This window comes from Hydra vulgaris, chromosome 02 (genome assembly GCF_038396675.1).
Source record: "Hydra vulgaris chromosome 02, alternate assembly HydraT2T_AEP".
Taxonomy (NCBI): domain Eukaryota; kingdom Metazoa; phylum Cnidaria; class Hydrozoa; order Anthoathecata; family Hydridae; genus Hydra; species Hydra vulgaris.
The window spans coordinates 62,640,693-62,661,919 of NC_088921.1; the positions used below are offsets into that span (position 1 = coordinate 62,640,693).

The 21,227-nt window shown below is 28.4% G+C and overlaps 1 protein-coding gene and 1 long non-coding RNA gene across 2 annotated transcripts; both read left to right on the forward strand.

Moving 5' to 3' along the window:
• Window positions 1-1,488: 1,488 nt before the first annotated feature.
• On the forward strand, window positions 1,489-4,381 carry LOC136077095 (uncharacterized). Its single transcript, XR_010636820.1, has 2 exons — window positions 1,489-1,769; window positions 4,185-4,381. It is a non-coding gene; the product is annotated as an uncharacterized LOC136077095 (long non-coding RNA).
• A 6,355-nt stretch (window positions 4,382-10,736) lies between these two features.
• LOC136076219 (zinc finger MYM-type protein 1-like) lies at window positions 10,737-11,828 on the forward strand. Its single transcript, XM_065789694.1, has 2 exons — window positions 10,737-10,741; window positions 10,895-11,828. The coding sequence occupies exons 1-2, from the start codon at window positions 10,737-10,739 to the stop codon at window positions 11,826-11,828; spliced, it is 939 nt and encodes a 312-aa protein (XP_065645766.1).
• Window positions 11,829-21,227: the final 9,399 nt, after the last annotated feature.

The following is a 21,227-nucleotide window of genomic DNA, read 5'->3' on the forward strand; positions in this document are numbered from 1 at the left end:
TACCCATTTTTTAATATCTCCGGTAATATTGGGCCAATAATGTTTTTCCATTATTTTCATTATTGTTTTGTTTGTGCCACCATGGCCCCCTAAAGGACTATCATGTTCCGCAGCAAAAATATTTTTTTGCTCTTCCGTATCCACAACAATATCCGCATAATATAAGTTTCCACATATCTTTACTCTACGCTTCAACTAGTTATCTAAGAGTATTAAATATTGAACAAGTATACTTCCAATTTCATTTATTTCAATGAGATATTTGAATTTGAGTTTTGTTTTTTATTACCATTACCTTGCACACAATAACTTTTTGACACATTTCTCAAACTTCGTTTATCATCTTTTTGAAAACCAGCTGGATAAGTGGTCTCTGTTAAATATGCTAAAATATTTTTAAAGTAATGTTCGTTTTTTTCCACCTTTTCTATTATTAACTTTTGAGTTTTTCAAAATTGTAATGAGTACATCAAACCTGTTTACATATTCCGAATTAGGGACTATTTATATACATACATAATCATACGGAAAGCAGTTAGGCTACATATACAATATACGATAAATGTGCTGCACACGTTTGACTTTTGTTATACTAAATTATGTCTTTCGTACGGAAAAAACACAACATTTAATATCATTTATTTTGTAGAGAAATTTATTGTTTTCTTTTAGTTTTGTCTTTTAAAATGAGCGTTCTGTCTCCTTTCTGTACGCCTATCTTTGTAACGCTTATATTTCTATTTTCTAATACTTATGTTTTCTTCCTCTAAGAACGTCTATTTCCACATGCAAGGGTTGCTGATGGCTTCGCCGAAAGATCGTGACTTATGTTGTTGTGTGGAGAGGATTTTTGTTGACTAACATGTAGGACTAGCCCAGGTAGATAAAACGTGACTCGGTATGGCAAGTAGTAGAAGGGGGATAAATTTAAATACCTACTTAATATTAAGATTACACGTAGAAAATTAAACAACTTAGATTAAACTAAGTTGAAGAAAAATAAAAATATTTAATAAGTAGAATAGAAACTTTTGAGTAAAAGGTAACAAGAATATTATTTTAATATTTTCAATGTTTTTTAAAGATGTTTTGAGACCAGTATCAGGGGCGGATCTAGGGGGTATCCTGTGTTGCCCAGGATTCACCCATAATATTATAAGAAGTTATAAAAAATTCCAATTCATAATATAAAAAATACTAAACTTAAATTTATAGTATACTAATATGTATATATGAGTTCTTTAAAAAAATAAGTATTGCCTTCATAGAAAAACATACACGGCTTTAACAATGTTTCAAAGACTCTCTCTCTCCTCCGTGATGTTTCAAAACGCCGCTATTAAATCAGGATTCTTTTTTAAAGTAAACGGAACCGAAAGAACCCTTTTAATTAATCGTTATTGCAATGTATTTATTTTGGTTGCCGTAATTAAGGCCAAAAAAATCCCTATTGTTTCAGGATTCATTTGACCCGAATTTCCGGTGTCGCGTTAAATAAGTAGATCGTTAAATAAGTAGACAGTCAGTTCTGCGCAAGCGTAACGCCTGCGCAGATACAGCGCAAAGCTTCCGTTAGGTAGGTTAAATCTATCGTTAAATAAGTAGCCTTGTTTCCGTTAGGTATAAACGTAAAAAACAAAAATAATCATGTTTTAAAATTTTTTAAAATTATATAATTAAAATGCGAGTCTATAATTACTTTGTTGAAGATGTTTAGCAGTCCCTGATGGAATAATAAATTATTATAATAAAAAAGTGTCAACTTTGTGGTATGTGTATATATAACCCACTATTTAAGTTAAACTTTTATATAATTTATGATTAAGAGTTAATTATTATTGTATATTTTATATTATTTTATGTTTCTGAAGTTAATTTTATACTATGTCTCAGCATCTCAAAAATCACTGTTGTTTTGGGACTTCCATTTTATGCATTGACTTATTTGTCGATTTTGCTCAGAACTATTAGTCAATTTTGTTATGTATTTAAAAGTTGCAATTAAGTATTACTAGAAATACTTATTGAAAACAATCTAAGACCAAATTAACTGTAAATTTATTATGGATTTAAATCTAATTTTCAGAAAGTGACCCTAGGTACAGTTTAAAAAAAGCTTGTTGTACCTAGGGCCACTAATTTTCAAACCCTTTTACTTGATGGAATTTTATTAGTATAAGTCAATATACTTATACTAATACAAAGTAATTAGTATAGAGATGTGATCGTATCAGTTTTGCCTTCTTTAGACAAGTCTGGGGACTTGAATTTGGGCACTAAAAAAATCTGGCTATAGGTACACAAACTTCCCTTAGACCTTATTGGACCTCTTGCCTTAATTAAACTTGAAAAAAATATATTATTACAATTACTGATAATTGAAGTAAATATATTGAAAAATTAACAATTTGTGCAACTACTTTATTTTATAGATTTTTGGTACTCTTCAAAAAAACTCTAAAATTTTAGATTATTTGATAAAGTCTGCTTATTTTCCTTAAACCAATCAATGAGAAAAAGGTTCAGAGTTTAAACTGGTAGCGGTAAAGGTTTGAAAAAAGCTATTTGTTAATGATAGTATCGTTGTAAAAAGGGGCTGTCGAAGTTCAAAATTTTTCTAAAGTTTTCTTTAAAGTTTGTCAATACAGTCTAAAGACAAGGCCTTAGATATTTTAAGAGACTCACCTTGCTGGCTTGATGATACCTTGATTGATATAGCACAAAGCTTGTTTTTATATCAGTTTTCTAAAATGTTTGGGTTTCCAAGTTTAAAAAATCTGGATTTTTTGCATTTTTAGTTGTTTTAATTCATGTGGTTTTTCAGAAAGTTACAGTTGTATGCAAACGATTAATGTTAGAAAATCATATTGGGTGTTTCTAAGTAATGTGTCCTGATGTTGTTTTACATTAGTAGTGTGTTTAGTTTTATGATTCACTTTTTAATAGTTTAAGTAAAGGTGATGCGCCATTGTTAGTGCATAGAGTTGCACATGAAAATGATTGTGATTTTTTCTTAGAAAGAAATGCAATGGTTTTGTGTAGCAGTATCAACCTAAGTTTAGTTATGTAAAAAGATAATGACATGCGGTAGCATTACCTGAAATGTATTGAGAATGGTAAATTAGAGATGTTTCCTTTTATTACTGTGTTATACTGTCATAAACAGTGTGTCTTTAGTACTATCAATGTTGTGAATATATCCTGTTATTTCTACTGTTTTTGTTTTATGACATATTTGAATATTTAAATTCAATCAATATACGTAAATATGTTTTTTTTGTTTTTTATTGTTGATTTGTTTATGTACCTTATGTTCTAGTTAATATTTAAAAAATTCATTACTTATTTTATTTTTGTAAGTGTCTTATAGATGTCTAAAGTTATACAATTGGCTAATTTAGGTCAACTATTGTTTGTTCTTTATTTTGTTATTGGCATGATGATTTGTTTTGCTCACTTTGTAGTTGTTTTTTTCTTACTGTCATCAGTTATTCAACTAGGGTTATCGATATAAGATATAGTCAATAGGTACAGTTATTAAAGTCAGTTCTTTATTTACATACATTTTGTTGCAGTTGATTATAGCTACTATTACAACTACACTAAAAGTAGTATTTAAAAATATGGCTATGTAATTTTTAATTATAATGAGATATTTGATCAATTTTTTATAGAATATTGTGAAAGTATAGACTATTCTGGCATGTTGATATATCTTTGATGGGCGGACATAAGAGTATAACTGCATTTTTGACCATTTAACGATTTATATGAGAAAATGTGACTTGTGTATGCCGGCATCAATGGTTTTAACAGTATAGTTACACCATTCGGTTCAAACAGAATAAAAGTAATAACCCATTTCTCAAAATATGACTTCTGTAGCAAAATAATTGGGTTCATAATAATGTTTTTTTGCTCTCCTGAAAAGTTACACTTTTGCAGTTATACTCTTATGTCCGCCCATCAAAGATATGGCTGTTTTAACATTTTTAACATTTATTTGATTTAAAAATTCAAATCCTTCAATTAGAGTTCATTTTGTAAATCAATTTATTGACATGCATTATTCAATGCATTTATTAAGTACTCTTCTGGCACAAAGGCATTTTTATAATTATTTTATTTATTCGTTGTGATTTCATGATACTATTTATATTATACTATATTTCTATTCTATGTAGGCTTGTAATTCCATGTGGAAAAATCGAATTTCTTCCGAAAATGCCCAAGTTTCAACCAAGTTAAATTTTTTCAAAAGGACTTAAAAACCATGTTGTTTTATTTTGCTATTTATATTGTGTAAGGATATTATTTTTCTCATTGATGTGTAAGGATATTATTATGTTGATTTTATTTTCCAAATAAAGTTTTAGTGTAGCATGAAGTGTGTCGTTTCTTTAATATCGTTTGTATTTAAAACATTCTCATTGTAAGAAATAGTAAACTAAGTTTAGGTCACATTTTATTATTATTGCGCTATGCATACATTAAAATCGCTAAAATCGTCGAATAATACCCGTCTAGATTGTTATTCAACGGTAGTACAGTAGTGGTGTAGTGGTAGAGCGCTCGCCTCATAATTAAAAAGTTCTGAGTTCGATCGCTACCGCGTCCCTGGCAATACCGCGCTCAACTTGTTTCTCCACGTAGCGATCTTGATCGTCATGGTTTGTGTTTCGAAGTTATAGACTTGAGAGAGGGTTGTAAAAACAACTAAAGCAGCCTCCTTGACTGTAGTGTCTTTTTCGGCTTTGAGGAGGTAAATTAACACACAAAAAAAGGCTAGACACGAACTAATAAATTCTCTTCTTTTCTTTTTTCTGGGATAATATCAGAATGCTGTCCTTACTATTTATCTGCGTAGAATCAAGTAACAATTACAAATTTTACAATCATTAAGTTTAAGGGTTAAGGATAAATAATTTAACGTAAAACATTTTGCTAAAATGCACAGTTAAATTATTTAGGAATACAATAAACTTCCTTGTGAGATGAGTATTTTATTTGATATCATTAATACGGGTGAATGGCCTATCAAAAAGCTTTTTCTTAAAAATGTGTTTCTTGTCATACTATACTATAAAGATATAAATTGCGACTAGAATATACGTCGTGAGTTAAATATTATTAAAAGTAGTAAATTATCACTATAAAAATGCCCTTAAGTAATAACAATTCGCATGGCAAAGGAAATGCTTTTAGTTCGGTTAACGTATGTTTTTTTTTAAATTTGTTAGTCTGGGTTAGCAAAATGCCTCGATTGTTCAGTTTGTCTACTTATTTAACGATCTACTTATTTAACGTGACTTAATACGTTAAATAAGTATCCGTAAACTAACGCATGCGCAGAATATCATTTTGTCTACTTATTTAACGATCTACTTATTTAACGTGACACCGGTAGACAACAAAAAAAAGTTGCAGGAACGTTTCATCAAAAGGGTTCTCTCGGTTCCGTTAATATGTAGAAATGAATCCTTAATTATTCCAATAACGCCTTAATTATTCGTATAAACTTTATTCGAATAATTAAAGCTTTAAAATAAAGCTATAAGTATTCGAATAAATTGAAGTTTTATCAAAAATTAGTTTAAAGTAATTTTTAATACAAATTTTATTTTTGTTTGCAATTATGGATTTGTTGCTATCCAATGCCATTAAAGCCAAGCATTTGCCTAATATTACGACTTACAAAGTAAAGCTTCGTAATAATCTTAAAGATTTAAATTCAAAGTTTCCTGTTGTAAACAAAGATCTTCTTTCTTTAAGAAATTCTGAGCTGGAAGCTTTTATTCCCATGCTAAAAGAAAATGAAGACTATATTGTTTTAAAGTATGAGTTTAAACGCGTTTTTTTATGTTTTATTTTGTTTATAAAAAAACAATAATTCTTAACAAATAACCTTTAGTTAGGTACGTGAGTAAAAAATTTCAAATTGTTTGAATACTATAATGTTATATATCATTAGAAAGAGGATTATTACAGTATTTTAAAGGTGAAAAAATTATCAAAATCGAACAATTGGTTCAAAAGTTATGACGGTTTAAGTAGCGATTTTTTCTATATATGGATTTGTTGAAGAAACTGTGGTCAAAATAATGCTTTTCTTCACTTAAATTGTCATAACTTTGCCAATTCTTATCGAAATACAAATATCTTGGTGTCAAAAGATAGGTGTAAGAGTGGGTTACAACTTTATGTTAAACTCTAACCACCGGGTGTATCGGATGGACAGAGGGGGCACCAAACCACCACCTCGCCCATATAAAACTGGACACTTTTTTCAGAAATTTTTTTTTTTTTAAATTACATAAGCAATATAAATACACAAAAAAGTTATTTTAAATTTATAGTAAACCACCAAAATAAACGAGAGGTGAATGTTAGCAATAGAGGTGGGTGTGGGGGCGATTGGTGTATCACACCCTAGGATCAAAAACGACTTGATTTTATAAATATTTATATCTTTACTATAATGAGTAAAATTAGTACACAATATAAAATTATGTTATACAATCTTACGTATAAAAGTGGTGTTTCTATTACAAAGGGGCGTATGCCCACCACCTGCCTACCCCCCCCCCCCCCCCCACCTCTCCACCCAACCTAAAAAAAAAATATTTTTTTCAAAATTTGAACAATAAATTTAAAAAACAAATTAAAAAATTGGAAATAAATTAAAAAATAAATTCATACCAGACAACCATCAAATATGGGAGGTTAATGTAAAACTCACAGTAGATATGTTGATGATGTTTTAGTACTATAATATCAAAAAATGTTTCAATTCTTGAAATATCTGTTTGAATATTTAAAGTACAACAACAAAGAAGTAAAAAACATATTCCACTAGATTAAAAAATACATTAGTGGTGCATCCATGGTCATAAGAGAGTGGAGTTTAAAAGAGGGCGTATCCAAATATGTCATAAGAAAGAGGCATTCTAATGCCCTTTCCACTTCTTACCAAAAATTATTATTTAATTGGATATATATTACAAAAAAAATTATACAACTACTAATGTGGGGCTATAAGTCAATTGGCTGTAAAAAACATGTCATCTTTCTAACCAAGTATAGCAAAAACCTATAATAAAGTCTTTCATGTGATTATTACATTAACAGAAGTAAGGACCATACAGTATAGTTAACGAGCTAGCCATTTTGTTTGGTTAACAAACAAATTTTCTGTTTCAAAATAAAAAATAAATAAAATATTAAAAAATAATAATAATAATATAAAACTGTTTTAAAGAAAATACAATATATTTTTGTGTTGGCTTTTAGTGAATGATTAAAATAATTAATTCCAAAAATGAAACTGTTTTAACCATTTTTAACGATAGACACCACGTGAAGGTAAGCCAGAGCCGTCTATCAAAAAATTTAACAAGTCACAACACTTGCTGTATTATTTAGGCAAGTCACAACACTTGCTGTATTATTTAGGCAAGTCACAACACTTGCTATATAATTTATGCAAGTACAACACTTGCTGTATTATTTAGGCAAGTCACAACACTTGCTATATAACTTAGGCAAGTCACAACACTTGCTATATTATTTAGGCAAGTCACAACACTTGCTATATAATTTATGCAAGTCACAACACTTGCTGTATTATTTAGGCAAGTCACAACACTTGCTGTATTATTTAGGCAAGTCACAACACTTGCTGTATTATTTATGCAAGTCACAACATTTGCAATACATTTTTGGCAAGTCACAACACTTGCAGTGTTATTAAATTAATTAAATTGTAACTCACCGGAAACAACATCAGCAGCAAGCTGGATCTTTTTCATGCAATAGTCAACAGCTTCATTATCAGTTTCATCATCTTTCCAGTAAGAAATGGTGTAAATGAAGTCATTTTTTCTTTTATTAACTTTTTTTACTCTGCCGCGATGTAAAACACCTTTGCATGTCTTTGGATCGTACCATTCATGTTCTAGTTTCTTCCCAACAATTCTATCTGACATGACATCTTCTAAATCAAATAGTTGGTCATTGAATAAGTGCTTATATGAATTAATAATCTCTTCAAAATTTAATTTAGATAGGTCACGCTCTAACTTTCTTTTTTCTTTTTCATCCATTTTTTGGCGCTTGATTTTTTGTCTTTTGCAAATCTCATCTCCTACTTTGCATCGATAGAGTCGATTTGTAAATCTGTTTTTACGTGCAACATTAATTGACCATTTAACAATCTTTTCTCTTAAACTTAAATCTAGAGTGTCTAGATAGTCGACAGTCCTATTCTTTTTTGATCTAAGAACTGTATTTGATAAAGAACTGTATTTGATAACTAAGTAAATGACTAAATACTAAATTAATTCATGTAATAGGGATATAACTGACTGATCCTCTGTAAAGCAAGTTCATCTAAACAAATTAAATTAACTTTATTTTTACAAAGTAATATAAAAATTTGCATATAGTAAGTCATTTGTATATATATATATATATATATATATATATATATATATATATATATATATATATATATATATATATATATATATATATATATATATATATATATATATATATATATGTAAATGTACTCTTCCTGATGATCCAGCAATGGTGAAACTTCGAGTCGAAGATAAAAGTTAGATGAGTGTTTTTTACTAATTTATATATATATATTTAAGTTATACATAAAGGTTTAGATAGTGGCCAAATAATAATTTAAAATTAATTTAATAAATTTATATAAAAATAACTTATTTATTAGTTATAAATTATAATCTAAAGGCTTTCCTTGTTAAATAAAGACAACGTTCAAACTTCAAATTAGATATGATTCATAACTAATTTGATTCATATATAAACTATATTATGAATATGATACAAAATACTATGTGAAACCTTTATTTTCTTTCTCCATTTTGTTTCTAAATAAAATATAAAATTTAAGTCTTATTTTATTATTTACTAAAAATCCTTTTAATAAAACAATTTTGTTTAAATTTACATATTTTTAAATCATATTTTCACTATAAAGTATCTAGGTTTATAATATCAATTTATGAAATAAGTTAAATATTGCTAATAATATTATTAATATGAATGTTATATATAAAAAAAATATATATATATACAAATAATCAATGGACCCCTCTGTCTCCCGCGCTAACAACAGGGAAAATGTAAATTAGGTAACAAAAGTGCAGCAAGAAATAGGGTGACTGCTACATAATATTTTTCAACGAAAATTGGCAGGTGCATAGATAATTGAATAACTTAAAAATAAAAATTGAATAGATAAAATATAGACTATATCCTGGACATTAATTTCACCACAGAAGTACAACTAAAACTTTGACATCAATAAACTCGGTAATATATCAATTGAGTATAATTAAAACCAAATTAATAATAAGCTTCAACTATTCTTCTTTCTAAAAATACTCTATTTTGATAACGAATACTAAAAAGTTATTTCAGAAAGCCTTCCTCAAGCACGCTAACTTTAAAGAGACTGCGAAAATCGTGGCACAAAATTTTAGCACAAAATTCGGTTCCGTAAAACGCAATTGTCACGTACCTACTTTAGTTAAATATGTTTTTTTTAGTTATATTTAGTTTATATATGATATGACTTTACAGGTCAATGGAAAATGGTAACTGTCTTTACAACTCTGCTGCTTTATTAATAAATTCATCAAATAAAACACATGAAATTCTTCGACTATTAACTTCTGTTGAGTTGTTTGAGAAAGCAACCTTTTATTCAAGATACCCAATAATCTTAAACCAAGTGGAATCTAAAAGTTTTTCTTCACTCTCTAGTGTTTTCATGGCATGTGTTTCATTTGAGTCTTCTGATTCTTTTACAGAATTAAATGATATAAATATTTCTGAACTTATAAAAAAAGAAGCCTATAACAATTGCAGAAACAATAAATTTGCTTCTTTTCTTTGTTTAATTGCATTATCTACAGTGTTAAATAAGCAAATTCGTTCTGTTTATCCTGAATTCGGACTTGAAAAATATAAAAAGTTATTTAATGTGAGTATATACCCACGTGGTGATCATAAAACAAATAAAGAAATTCTGAGTATTTTATGGTGTAACACTGATTGTCGCTCTATTTCCAAAGATAAAGATATGTGGTCACCAAATCATTTTGTCCCTATTGTGAAAAGAGAAGTTTTATGCTTAAAGAAATTTGTCAAAAGTGATTTAAAAAGAGGATTGTGTTCAGTTTTGCCAAGTGTTCTATTGCATTCTTCTGTTACCACTAAGGTTCTTAATTTATCTTGTCAACCTCCTAAAAATCCATTTTCTAATAAAAAATCATTAGTTCAATCTCACATAAAGTTTTGCATAGATAATGAAACTAAAATTGTAGATGTAAATATTGATATTACTCCTAATCCAATCTTAGTTAATTGTATTCCTTGTACATCAGATCAGCCTTCAAGCCTTCCTTTTTATGATGTTTCTACTTACTATGAGCGCGGTAGACATCTATCTGCTGGCAAAGATGATTCAATGTTATTAGATCTAGTTAATAAAATATTTATTCCTAACTTGTCTTTTGTTTTTCCTGTTTCTGGTGAAAAAAAAACCGATCATTTTTATATAAATGGCTACTTGAATATTCCTGGTTAGCTTACTCACAGATTGAAGATGGAGCATACTGCCTTCCATGTACACTGTTGGGTAGCAGAATTCCAAACAATACCACAATAATCAACTTTATTCAAAAACCTTTTAAAATATGGGGTAATGCAACTCGTGCTTATATGGATCACAATAATAATTGTCGACTTCATCAAATGTCAATGCATTGTCTGAACATGCTGCAATCTAGATCTAATTCAAAAAAAATCTGATTGAAGTTGATATTGATAATCTAAGAAAAAAACTTATTATAAGTAATCGAAATAAATTAATTCCAATTATAAAGACAATTATTTTTCTTGGCCGCAAAGATATTGCTTTTCGAGGTCATCGTGACAGTAAGTATCATCCACAGATTGGAGAAACATGTAAAGACAACATTGGTATAGGTAACTTTGTAGAGCTTTTAAATTTTCGTATTGAAGCAGGTGATAAAGTTCTTGAGCACCATATTCGTTCTGCTCCTAAAAATGCAACTTATATATCTAAAACCGCACAAAACGAACTTATTGAATGCTGTGGAAAAACAATCGAAGAAGTTCTAATTAAGAAAATTAAAAAGTCAGATTATTTTTCTATCTTGTGTGATGGAGCCTCTGATTGTTCCAATGTTGAACAGCTATCTCTAGTTATAAGATACATTGACTGTGATAATGTTATTTGTGAAGACTTTCTACGGTTTATTGAATGTAAATCTGGTACAACTGGTCTTAGTCTTTCGCAAAACATAATTTCTGCAATTGATGATCTTGGTCTTGATATCCAAAAATGTAGAGGTCAAGGATATGATGGTGCTGGGGCAATGTCTGGTAAATTAAAAGGTATTTCATCTAGAATTAAACTTATCAATTCAAAGGCTATTTTTGTTCACTGTGCATGCCATAAACTTAATTTAGTTATTAGTAAATCATGCAATGTTCAGAGTGTTAGAAATGCTCTTGATCAAATCAAAGATATATCATATTTTTTTAACTTATCACCTAAACGTGCTAGCTGTCTCAATAAATTCATTTTTCCTGGTCAAGCAAAATTAATTGATACATGTCGAGCTAGATGGGTTCAGAAACTTAAAAGTCTGGATGTTTTTTTGATAACTACATATCCGTTTTTCATTCAATGGAAGAAATGGCATACAATGAAGGTAAGAGTTATAATATTGATACTTCTTCAAAAGCTTCATGTTTTTTAAATCTTATGACAAATTTTTCTTTTATTGTGAGCTTAGTTTTAACAAAACAAATAATGGACTATTTCTACGCCATCGCTGTTGTTCTCCAAACTAAAGCATTTGATATATCACAACAGTGTAATGAAATAAATTGTTTAAAAACTCAAATTTTAGATTTAAAAAAAAATATTGATGTCTATCATAACGAATGGTACTTAATTGCTCTTGACCTAGCTAAGACTCTTGATGTTTCAGAAGTTAAACCAAGGCTCTGTGGCAGACAAGTTTATAGAGATAATTATCCCTCTGACACAGTTTCAGATTATTTCAAATATTCCATCACATCTCCTCTTCTAGATCATTTAATTAATGAATTAGAAGATAGATTTGATGAAGGTGAGATGATTGTTTACAAAGGTTTATCTGGTATTCCTGCAACTGTTGTAAAAAAAAATAAAGAAAAATGTTTTTGGAAATCAGATTATATGGAATTTTTGCATTTTTATATATCGGATATGCCTCATCCTACATCAATTCATGCTGAATTAGATTTGTGGGAAACATTTTGGAACAATCAATCTGTGATCCCATCCACAATTTCAGAGAATTTAAAGTCTATTGATATGAGGGGTTTCCCAAACATTAGGGAAGGTTTTTTAATAATGGGAACATTTCCAATTACTACATGTGAATGCGAGAGGAGCATTTCTGTTATACGCAGACTGAAAACTTATATGCGAAGCCGCATGACAGAGTCAAGATTTAATTCTTTAGCTCTGATGTCTATTCATCAAGAAATAATTCCTGATGTAGAAAGAGTTTTAAATATTTTTTCTGTTTTAGGGGAACGACGCTTAGAGTTGGTTTTTACCTAATATTAATTTATTAATTTCTTTTTTGTTTATTGACTATATTCGTGTATTTTATTTTATATTTAAGTTTATCTTATATTTAGTGAAAATTAGAAAAGCAACATAAAAAATTAAAAATAAAACCCTATTAAAAAAATTTGGCCTTATTGCCTATCAAGAAAAGGAAAGAATCCAGAAATGGAGGACTAACCTAAGGCAACAATATTAATACTTTACATAAACTGCCTATCAAGAAAAGGAAAGAATCCAGAAATGGATGGCTAACCTAAGGCAACTATATTAATACTTTACATTAACTGCCTATCAAGAAAAGGTAAGAATCCAGAAATGGAGGGCTAACCTAAGGCAACAATACAAATACTTTACACTAACTGCCTATCAAGAAAAGGAAAGAATCCAGAAATGGAGGGCTAACCTTAGGCCACATGACAGTTTACAGATGGAGTGCAAAGTCCTATGGCTTACCTTCTCGTTGGTGCACTTCGTTAAATAGGTTAGACAAGTAAAAAATGTCTAATTTATGAACAGAATAGCCAAGGCAATATTTTTATTAGTTTTGTTTTATATGGGTAATTGAGAACAATGCCAAGTAAGTAATAATAAAGTACTGATGCCGCTTTGATGACGAATTATAGTCGGCGATATTTTTTTGCAACCTTACCCCCCCCCCCCCTCTTGCAAGCCCGTGGGAGGGGTTTACAAAAAAATATCGCCGACTATATTTTGGCAATTCGAAAAAAAACAGGCAACACCCACAAAAAATCCTGCATCCGCCCCTGAGTATTATGCGTAATAAAACTTGAATAGCTCTGGGTTTCTGACACGTCAGACGAAGGTGCATTCAAAACAAAAATTTGTGCGCTCAAATTTTAACCCCAACTAATAAATATTTACTAATATAATTTCACTTCACTTTGATTAAACTCATTCCTTTCCTGAACTGCTTAAGTCAAACTGTTTGACAAATATTATAATTACCGGCAATTTATGCTCGGATTTTTGTTACCACGGCTACGCGTTTGTACTCAACTGTTGAATTGAAATTAAAAGTCTTTCATACTCAACGCCGTTAATGCATGTTCTGGAAAATACACGAATTTTGCGTTTTTATAAAAAGGTTATGTTTGACTGCATTTTTTTAGCCCAAATAATTTATTTTTTTTAATTATTTTTTTTTCCCCGAGCGCTTTAATTTGTCTAAAATCAAACAAAGTTAACTTTTTTTTAAATTACTAAAGTTTAGATATAAAATTTTTCTTTATGGTTGATGAACCATATTTTGGTATAAAATGGTGCTGCGCTCAATGAAGATAAAACATTAAATTTAGAAAACAACTTTTTCAAACAAGTTTTAAGTTATATGTTTAATTTCTAACCAGTCATATGTCTGCAAACATAACAAAGGTCGAAAAAAATTAGTTATTTCAAGTTTAAAATCTGTTTTTTTCCATTTTATATGAAAGTTTTTATTAATTTGAGTGTGAAGAACACACAAATTGACATACGACCAGTTAGACTTTTAAAGTTAAACCTCTTAATGTTTATTTAAAAGTCTAAGCTCAAAATTTAAACATTACTGTGATATGAGCCACCCCTATTTTATAATGCCATAAAACTATTTTACTAAAATTCCGGTCTTTAAATTACCATAGATTAATGTAAACATGTAAAATAGCGGGCAGAATATAAATTTACTTAACCAAATTTAGAATACAAGTAAGCAACAGATTTATAATAAAATTAACTCAATTTTTTGTTATGTCAGAGCTGTCAATTGCTGATCTTTTAACTTGCGGTTTCTCTAAAGTTGCAGTATATATAGCTTTAATTGAAAAACATAGAATCAAACATTTAGTAAATGAAAATTATAAAGTTTTTAGATCAAGAGTGCTAAATCATCAATACAAAATTTATATTGAAAAAAATCCTACATTTCACTTTAGTTATGAACAAATCAAAAGAAAAGGCCGGGCTATTGTTAAACATTTAAAAAACTTAGGGAAGACCAGGTCAAAATTGTCTTTGAAAAATATTTTGCTTACCTTTTCGAAAGAAAGATTTAATAATTTAGGAAGCTCAAAAATGCTTCATAGCCTTTTTAACTGTCAAGGATGAATAGCTAACAAAAGATTAAAATTAGTGTTTAGAAATATTTCCTGCCAAATGTAAAAGGTTCAAATATAAAGAAGAAAAAAGAGCAATGCATAGGCAGAAAAAACTTTCAATCGCAACTCATAAAGCACTGAACAAACTAGAGCAGGATTTTAATAAAACATTTTCCACCACATTCACAAAGGCTATGAAAATCAATATACCTAATCCACAAAATAAAAAACACAGATATGATGCAAATAAAATAAAAAATGGTATTGAAAATCAATGAAAAGAAACCTCAACAGATAGGTATTTATATACGAAAGCTCAGCAGATAAGTATTCATAAACACCTGAGTATTTAGATCTATACATAATAAATATTGTTTGTACATACTGTATATACTACACAAGTGTGTATGTGCTTGCTGCACCAGAGAGAGAGAGAGAGAGAGAGAGAGAGAGAGAGAGAGAGAGAGAGAGAGAGAGAGAGAGAGAGTGTACTCTCTCTCACTTTGTTTTACATGTATAATATATGTATATAACACAAAGTATTATAAAAAATTAACTTTTTTAGGGCATTTGGTGTTCCTGTATCATTAAGCAATAGAGATAAGCTCCGCCTAACCCATAGTTTTGAAACACAAAAAATTGCGAAAAAAAGAAGAATATTAAAACTATCAGCTATAAAAAATGTAAGTCAAGTACAAGCAAATGAGTTGGTTAAAAAAAGAATAGTATAACATCAAAACAGATTTGAATTAAGTCAATATTTATAATTACAATGCGTCATTATGTTAAATTTAGGACTGGCATAAGTCATTAGTTCATCCAGTGATCCCTGGGTGAAGTAGTATGTAGGGATTTTTTTACATAAACCAAATAAAGAATCTAATAAAACCTAATAAATATCAAATAGAGGAAAATTTAACTTACACCATTATAGTTCTTACCAGCTCAAATGATCATTAATTATAAATGATGTATGAATTTTTTATAATTTGGACATTTAATTAATGTGTATTAATTAAATGCAACAGATGGCCTTGGTATTATAATTTCAAGTTGTATATTTCAATATATATATATATATATATATATATATATATATATATATATATATATATATATATATATATATATATATATATATATATATACATATATTCATACACACATACTTTAAAACTCTATTCACATCTAGAAGGAACCTACGAGATGTGGAAACACTCACAGAGCTCGTTTAACAATCCATATGACAAATGTGTTCTAAGTACAGAGAAGTACTAGCCATTCCTTATGTAGTTATGTTATATACCTTCTAGCATACTACAGAGAAGGATTAAGGATTGAAAGGTGCATATAGTGAGGCTTATACAAAGTTTTTTTTTTCTACCACTAATTTAGGGAGAGAAAAAAGCAAAAAACCCTGTCGGTTCTGTTGAGAAATATTCCTGGAAACAAGTTGAGTGTTTGGATGTAATTTCATCCTACCGTAATGGTTTTAAAATAAACTTTTCTGAACTAGCACGTAAATTTTCTGTGACAAACAAAAAAGGTAATGGTTTTAAATGTCTGCGATATAGTATATTTACAAAAATAATAAACCAATAATAAAAGTATTATACTAATAAACTAGTTTTACCATTTTAACAGTAATAAGTACCAATAAAAAACAAGAATTTTAAACAAAATAATTTTTAGGTATTACACCCGCAAACAGAGGCCAAGTACTGAAAAGACTTTTAGAATCTATGAACTGTGATCTAAAAAGACTAAATCTAAAAAGAAAAATGTCAGACAAAACATACCCTGATGGCACTAATATTAATAATATACAGTATAGAAGAAAAAAACGGAGATATTTATTACCTTACCTTCACTTATCATTAATAAGTTAAACTTTTCAAATTTTATTATCCATTCATGTTTAAACTCATTTATAGGTTAAACATGCCATACATCAGAGATATATCTTTGCCATGCGAACCAACTAATAAAAAAATAAAGCAGCAACTCAAAAAAAAATAGACGATGGAACATATAATTCAGGGGAAAAGATTGTACCCCAAAGATATGAAAAAGTATTTATATCATCTGAAAATCAAACAATTACAAAAAAAGAGGTTCATATTGAAGGCAGAAAAATTTCCTTGAAAGATATAAGACTAAATATGTTCAAAGACCATGAGATTTTTATGAAAGTTCAAAACGATAATGAACTAGAAGCACTTTCTCAAAGGCAAATTGTTGATGCTCTTGAATTCAGGAATATAAAGATGAATATGACACCCTAACTAAAAAAGAGCTGATAAATATACTTAAAACTTATGAAAGAACAAGGAATTTAATGTTTTGGTATGATTGCTCCAGTATATCTAATCACACTCACTTTCTTGTTACTGTTAGCGTAATGTATGATACAGCCATATTTTTAAGTAGCTTTGAATATAAACAAAAGTATGGAGAGAATATAAATGTTCAATCAGAGGTCGAAAAGCCTTATTTATACATACTTGGTAGATGTCCTTCCAATGACCAGCAACTTTTGTATAGCGATGACAGGATTAATGACATTTTGCAATTGAGCGATCCCTTAGAATTCAAGGGAACACCTATTTTAGATGTTGCACGAATATTCAAAGGTGACAATCCAGCAGCACAACTGGAAGCTGGTCATCAGAAGGGTGGTAATTATTTTTGTTGGGCATGCAACATGCATGCAGATCTTTCTAATAATATATCTATATCACTAAGCTTCCCATACACTTCCTTAAAAAATCGTATAGACCATATAAATGCAAGTAACACCTCACAGCTGGCAGTAAACCAAGGAAAAACAAAATTATATTCATGTCTAAAAAAAAATCAGATTGAACGAGAGCTTTATGAAAGAAATATTCAATTTCCATTAAATACGTCTGTCAAAAAATTAAAGGAGCTATTGGCAAATGAAATGCATGGAGTGCAAGGATTGCCTGCCCTTCTTTTTAAAAAACCAGGTTTTTCTTTAACACAACTAAATCTTTTACACTATAAAATTTTAAATAATGAACCAATGCATGATATTTCAAACCATATTAAAAATATATTTGATGAATTGCCATATTTAGTAGAAAAAAAAGATAAAAAAAATTGTAGAAAATATAATTGAAAGCTCTTTCAATGGCATTGAAGCAAAAAATGCTGCCAACTATTGAAAAAGTTGATTAATAGTTACTAACTGTTCCTAGAACATTACAAGGTTGGTCACTTTGTTTTTAAATTTTTACTAACTTGAAATACAAAACATCCTTTATATGCCAGAAGAATCTAGATTTCACAGTATTCTTCGTTTAATAAATACCACATTTGTGCATGCAATAATTATAAAAGAACATTTAGAAGCAAATCTAAAAAATAGCAAGCGAAAATTCTTTGGTGCATACTATCACTCAATCACATCCCATGCTCCACTACAGTATAGATTGTTTGCAGGTCGTACGTCTAATGTGGAAAAAGAAGAAGCAATGTTTCAAAATTTGAAACTGTCTACAAAAACATCTTCTAATCATCATTCAGATAATGTTATTTTTAATGCAATAATCCGCAACCAAGCAAAAAAATATTTAAAGGAAGGAAAAAAGTTATGTGATGGCGTTTCAATACTTCACAAATTCTACCAACCATTACATAGTCTATTTAATGACACAAAAATATCAATTACTTGGATTGAAAAGAATAGCAATGAATATCAAAAACTTTTAGAAAAATCAGCTGACTATTTAGTAGAAGGCATTAATGTATGGTGGAAAGAAGTTGAAGATGGAGTAGTATTCTTTGATATAAACTACCCCAATAATTCGAAAAAAACATTTTCCCATTTTCGTTCCTCCTCAATGCAACAACAGTCAGAGTACTTAGAAAAATGCTGAAAACATTGTTTGGAAAACAAACACAAAATTCCTGCTTATAAAATCACAGTTAATGCATGTTTTTTATTTAGACACACTTCAATATTTTCATATTTTTAACACTGGGAATATATCTAGAAATAATATTATACCACTAGATATAATTTTGATTTGATAATATCAAAGTTTTTCAAATTAGTATTAAAAACAGTTATATAAATAATACTATTATTCTTAATGACAACATCTAATGTTATTATTATTTTATTAAAAAAGAACTTAAATATTATAAAAAATATGTTTATAATGTGTTTACAACATTACCATTATGTAGTACATAGCCATTGTATGTACAGTCAAGTACACAATCATTGTGCCATAATTTTAGCAGTATGCATACCATATTATGCATAATAACGTTATTATATAATATATAATAACGTTATTATAGTTATAACTAGTAGTTATAAATACACATATAATATTTATATATATATATATATATATATATATATATATATATATATATATATATATATATATAATATATATATATATATATATATATATATATATATACATATATATAGTATATACATATGTATATATGATATATAGCATTATTTAATAACATTATTAATTTTATATTATATAAGGATTTATTATTGTTATCAAAAATGAATTTTTATTCATGATATAAAAAAATATATTACTTCTAATAATTAAGTAAAGTTAAACAAAAAATATATATATATTTAACAAAATATTGCGTTTCTTTACTACATATTTTTTTACTACATCAAAAAAGATATGTTAAGTTTTAAACAATATCTTAACAAATGTTGCAGACCGGAAAAAAAGTATGTTTGTTATCACCGAGAACAAACAAGACAAAAAAGTTCGAGAACTTGCATTAACGGCGTTGAGTATGCCAATCGATGTAGTCAATTTTATTATCTAACTTAACCATTTTAATTAAACCACCACGCTTTCGTTCTTATTTTAAACTTGTCAAATTCCTCGCTATCAAGCTGTCATTACAAGCACGATTTTTAATTGTTGTTGAAATCATCGTCGTGCAATGTGGGACACGGTTTAAAGCATTTGTATCATTAAGTAAATAAAGAAACTAAATATTCTAAGTGTGTACGAATATAAGTTTTTTATTATTGCTCAATTGCTTTGTTGTCGAAATGATTAAAATATTCGCGAAAGCATTTCGAAGTCGCAGTGGGCTTAAAACAACAATAATCAACATGCTTTTTTGATTTCAAATTAGTTAACAGTAAATAATCGCAATTCCCAAATTTTTTATGTTCGTCTTTTCCATAATATTATACAGTACTATAAATATACTACAATGTACATACAGTATTGGTACAGTATTCTTTATCACAACATATTGATATTTGATGTTTCTTAATAAAAAAATTCACAATGATTTTACATTTATCATTGTAAATATATATAAATCGATTTTTAAACTGGATTTGAGAAGATTCAAAATTGATTCAAGAATCAGAGGCACTTTTTCTCATAGCACTCACAAAAAAAAACGTTAATCTAATCATACTTTAAAATTGTTACTTAATTGTTAATAAAGAAGCTTCTTTTGTTTAATAAAAGATTCCAAATATTTTCTAGCCCTCTCTCCTTAAATTTAAAAATAGACTTAAACTTAAAAAAAGAAACAACAATGACAATCAGTAATTATTTCTTTTCCTTAAATGTTTATGCACTAACACATAAAAATACACGCATAAAAATGTGTTCGTTGTGTTCTTTTTGAATCTTTAAACTCATTAACCTTCATCAAAGCCTAATGCATTTTAAAAAGCCTTTTCAAAAATTAATCAAAGCCTTATGCATTTTAAAAAGCCGTTTCAAAGTCTTGGTTGAACAATTTTGCACTTTTTAATTGTTAGCTCAATCGCATCTAAATTAAATAGAAGATTAAATTAAATATTAAAAAGCTAAAAAAATAATGAAAATAAAAAATAAAAAAAATTGTAAATTTATTATAAGCTTTCTAAATAAACATAAATTGTATACATACATATATCATATATTTTTAAACATCTTCCTACAAAGCTGAAATAAATAAAAAAGAGCTACCACTATTTCAGTATATGTGTTGACTAAATATCACAATAAGATGCTAAAGTTCCTACATAAAATTTTACATCCCCCTTATCCAGGCTTCTCGAATATCACATCCCCCTATGTAACATTAAAAAAAACTGCAAAATATTAGTATTTGGTATCTAAAATATCACATTCCCCATGTATAATTTATATATATATCACAATAAGAAGCTTAAATTCCTATGTAAAATATTACATACCCCTTATCCAGGCTTCTAAAATATTACATCCCACTATGTAACATTTATACACTGCAAAGTATTAGTATTTGATATCTAAAATATCACATCCACCATGTGTTTTGATTTGGAGATTACGAAAATGATGTCCGTTTTGTTGTGTGACCCACCAATTTTGGTTAAATTCACATTTTCAAATTTTCGATTTTCACTATGAAAGTTGTCAATGTTATTTTTA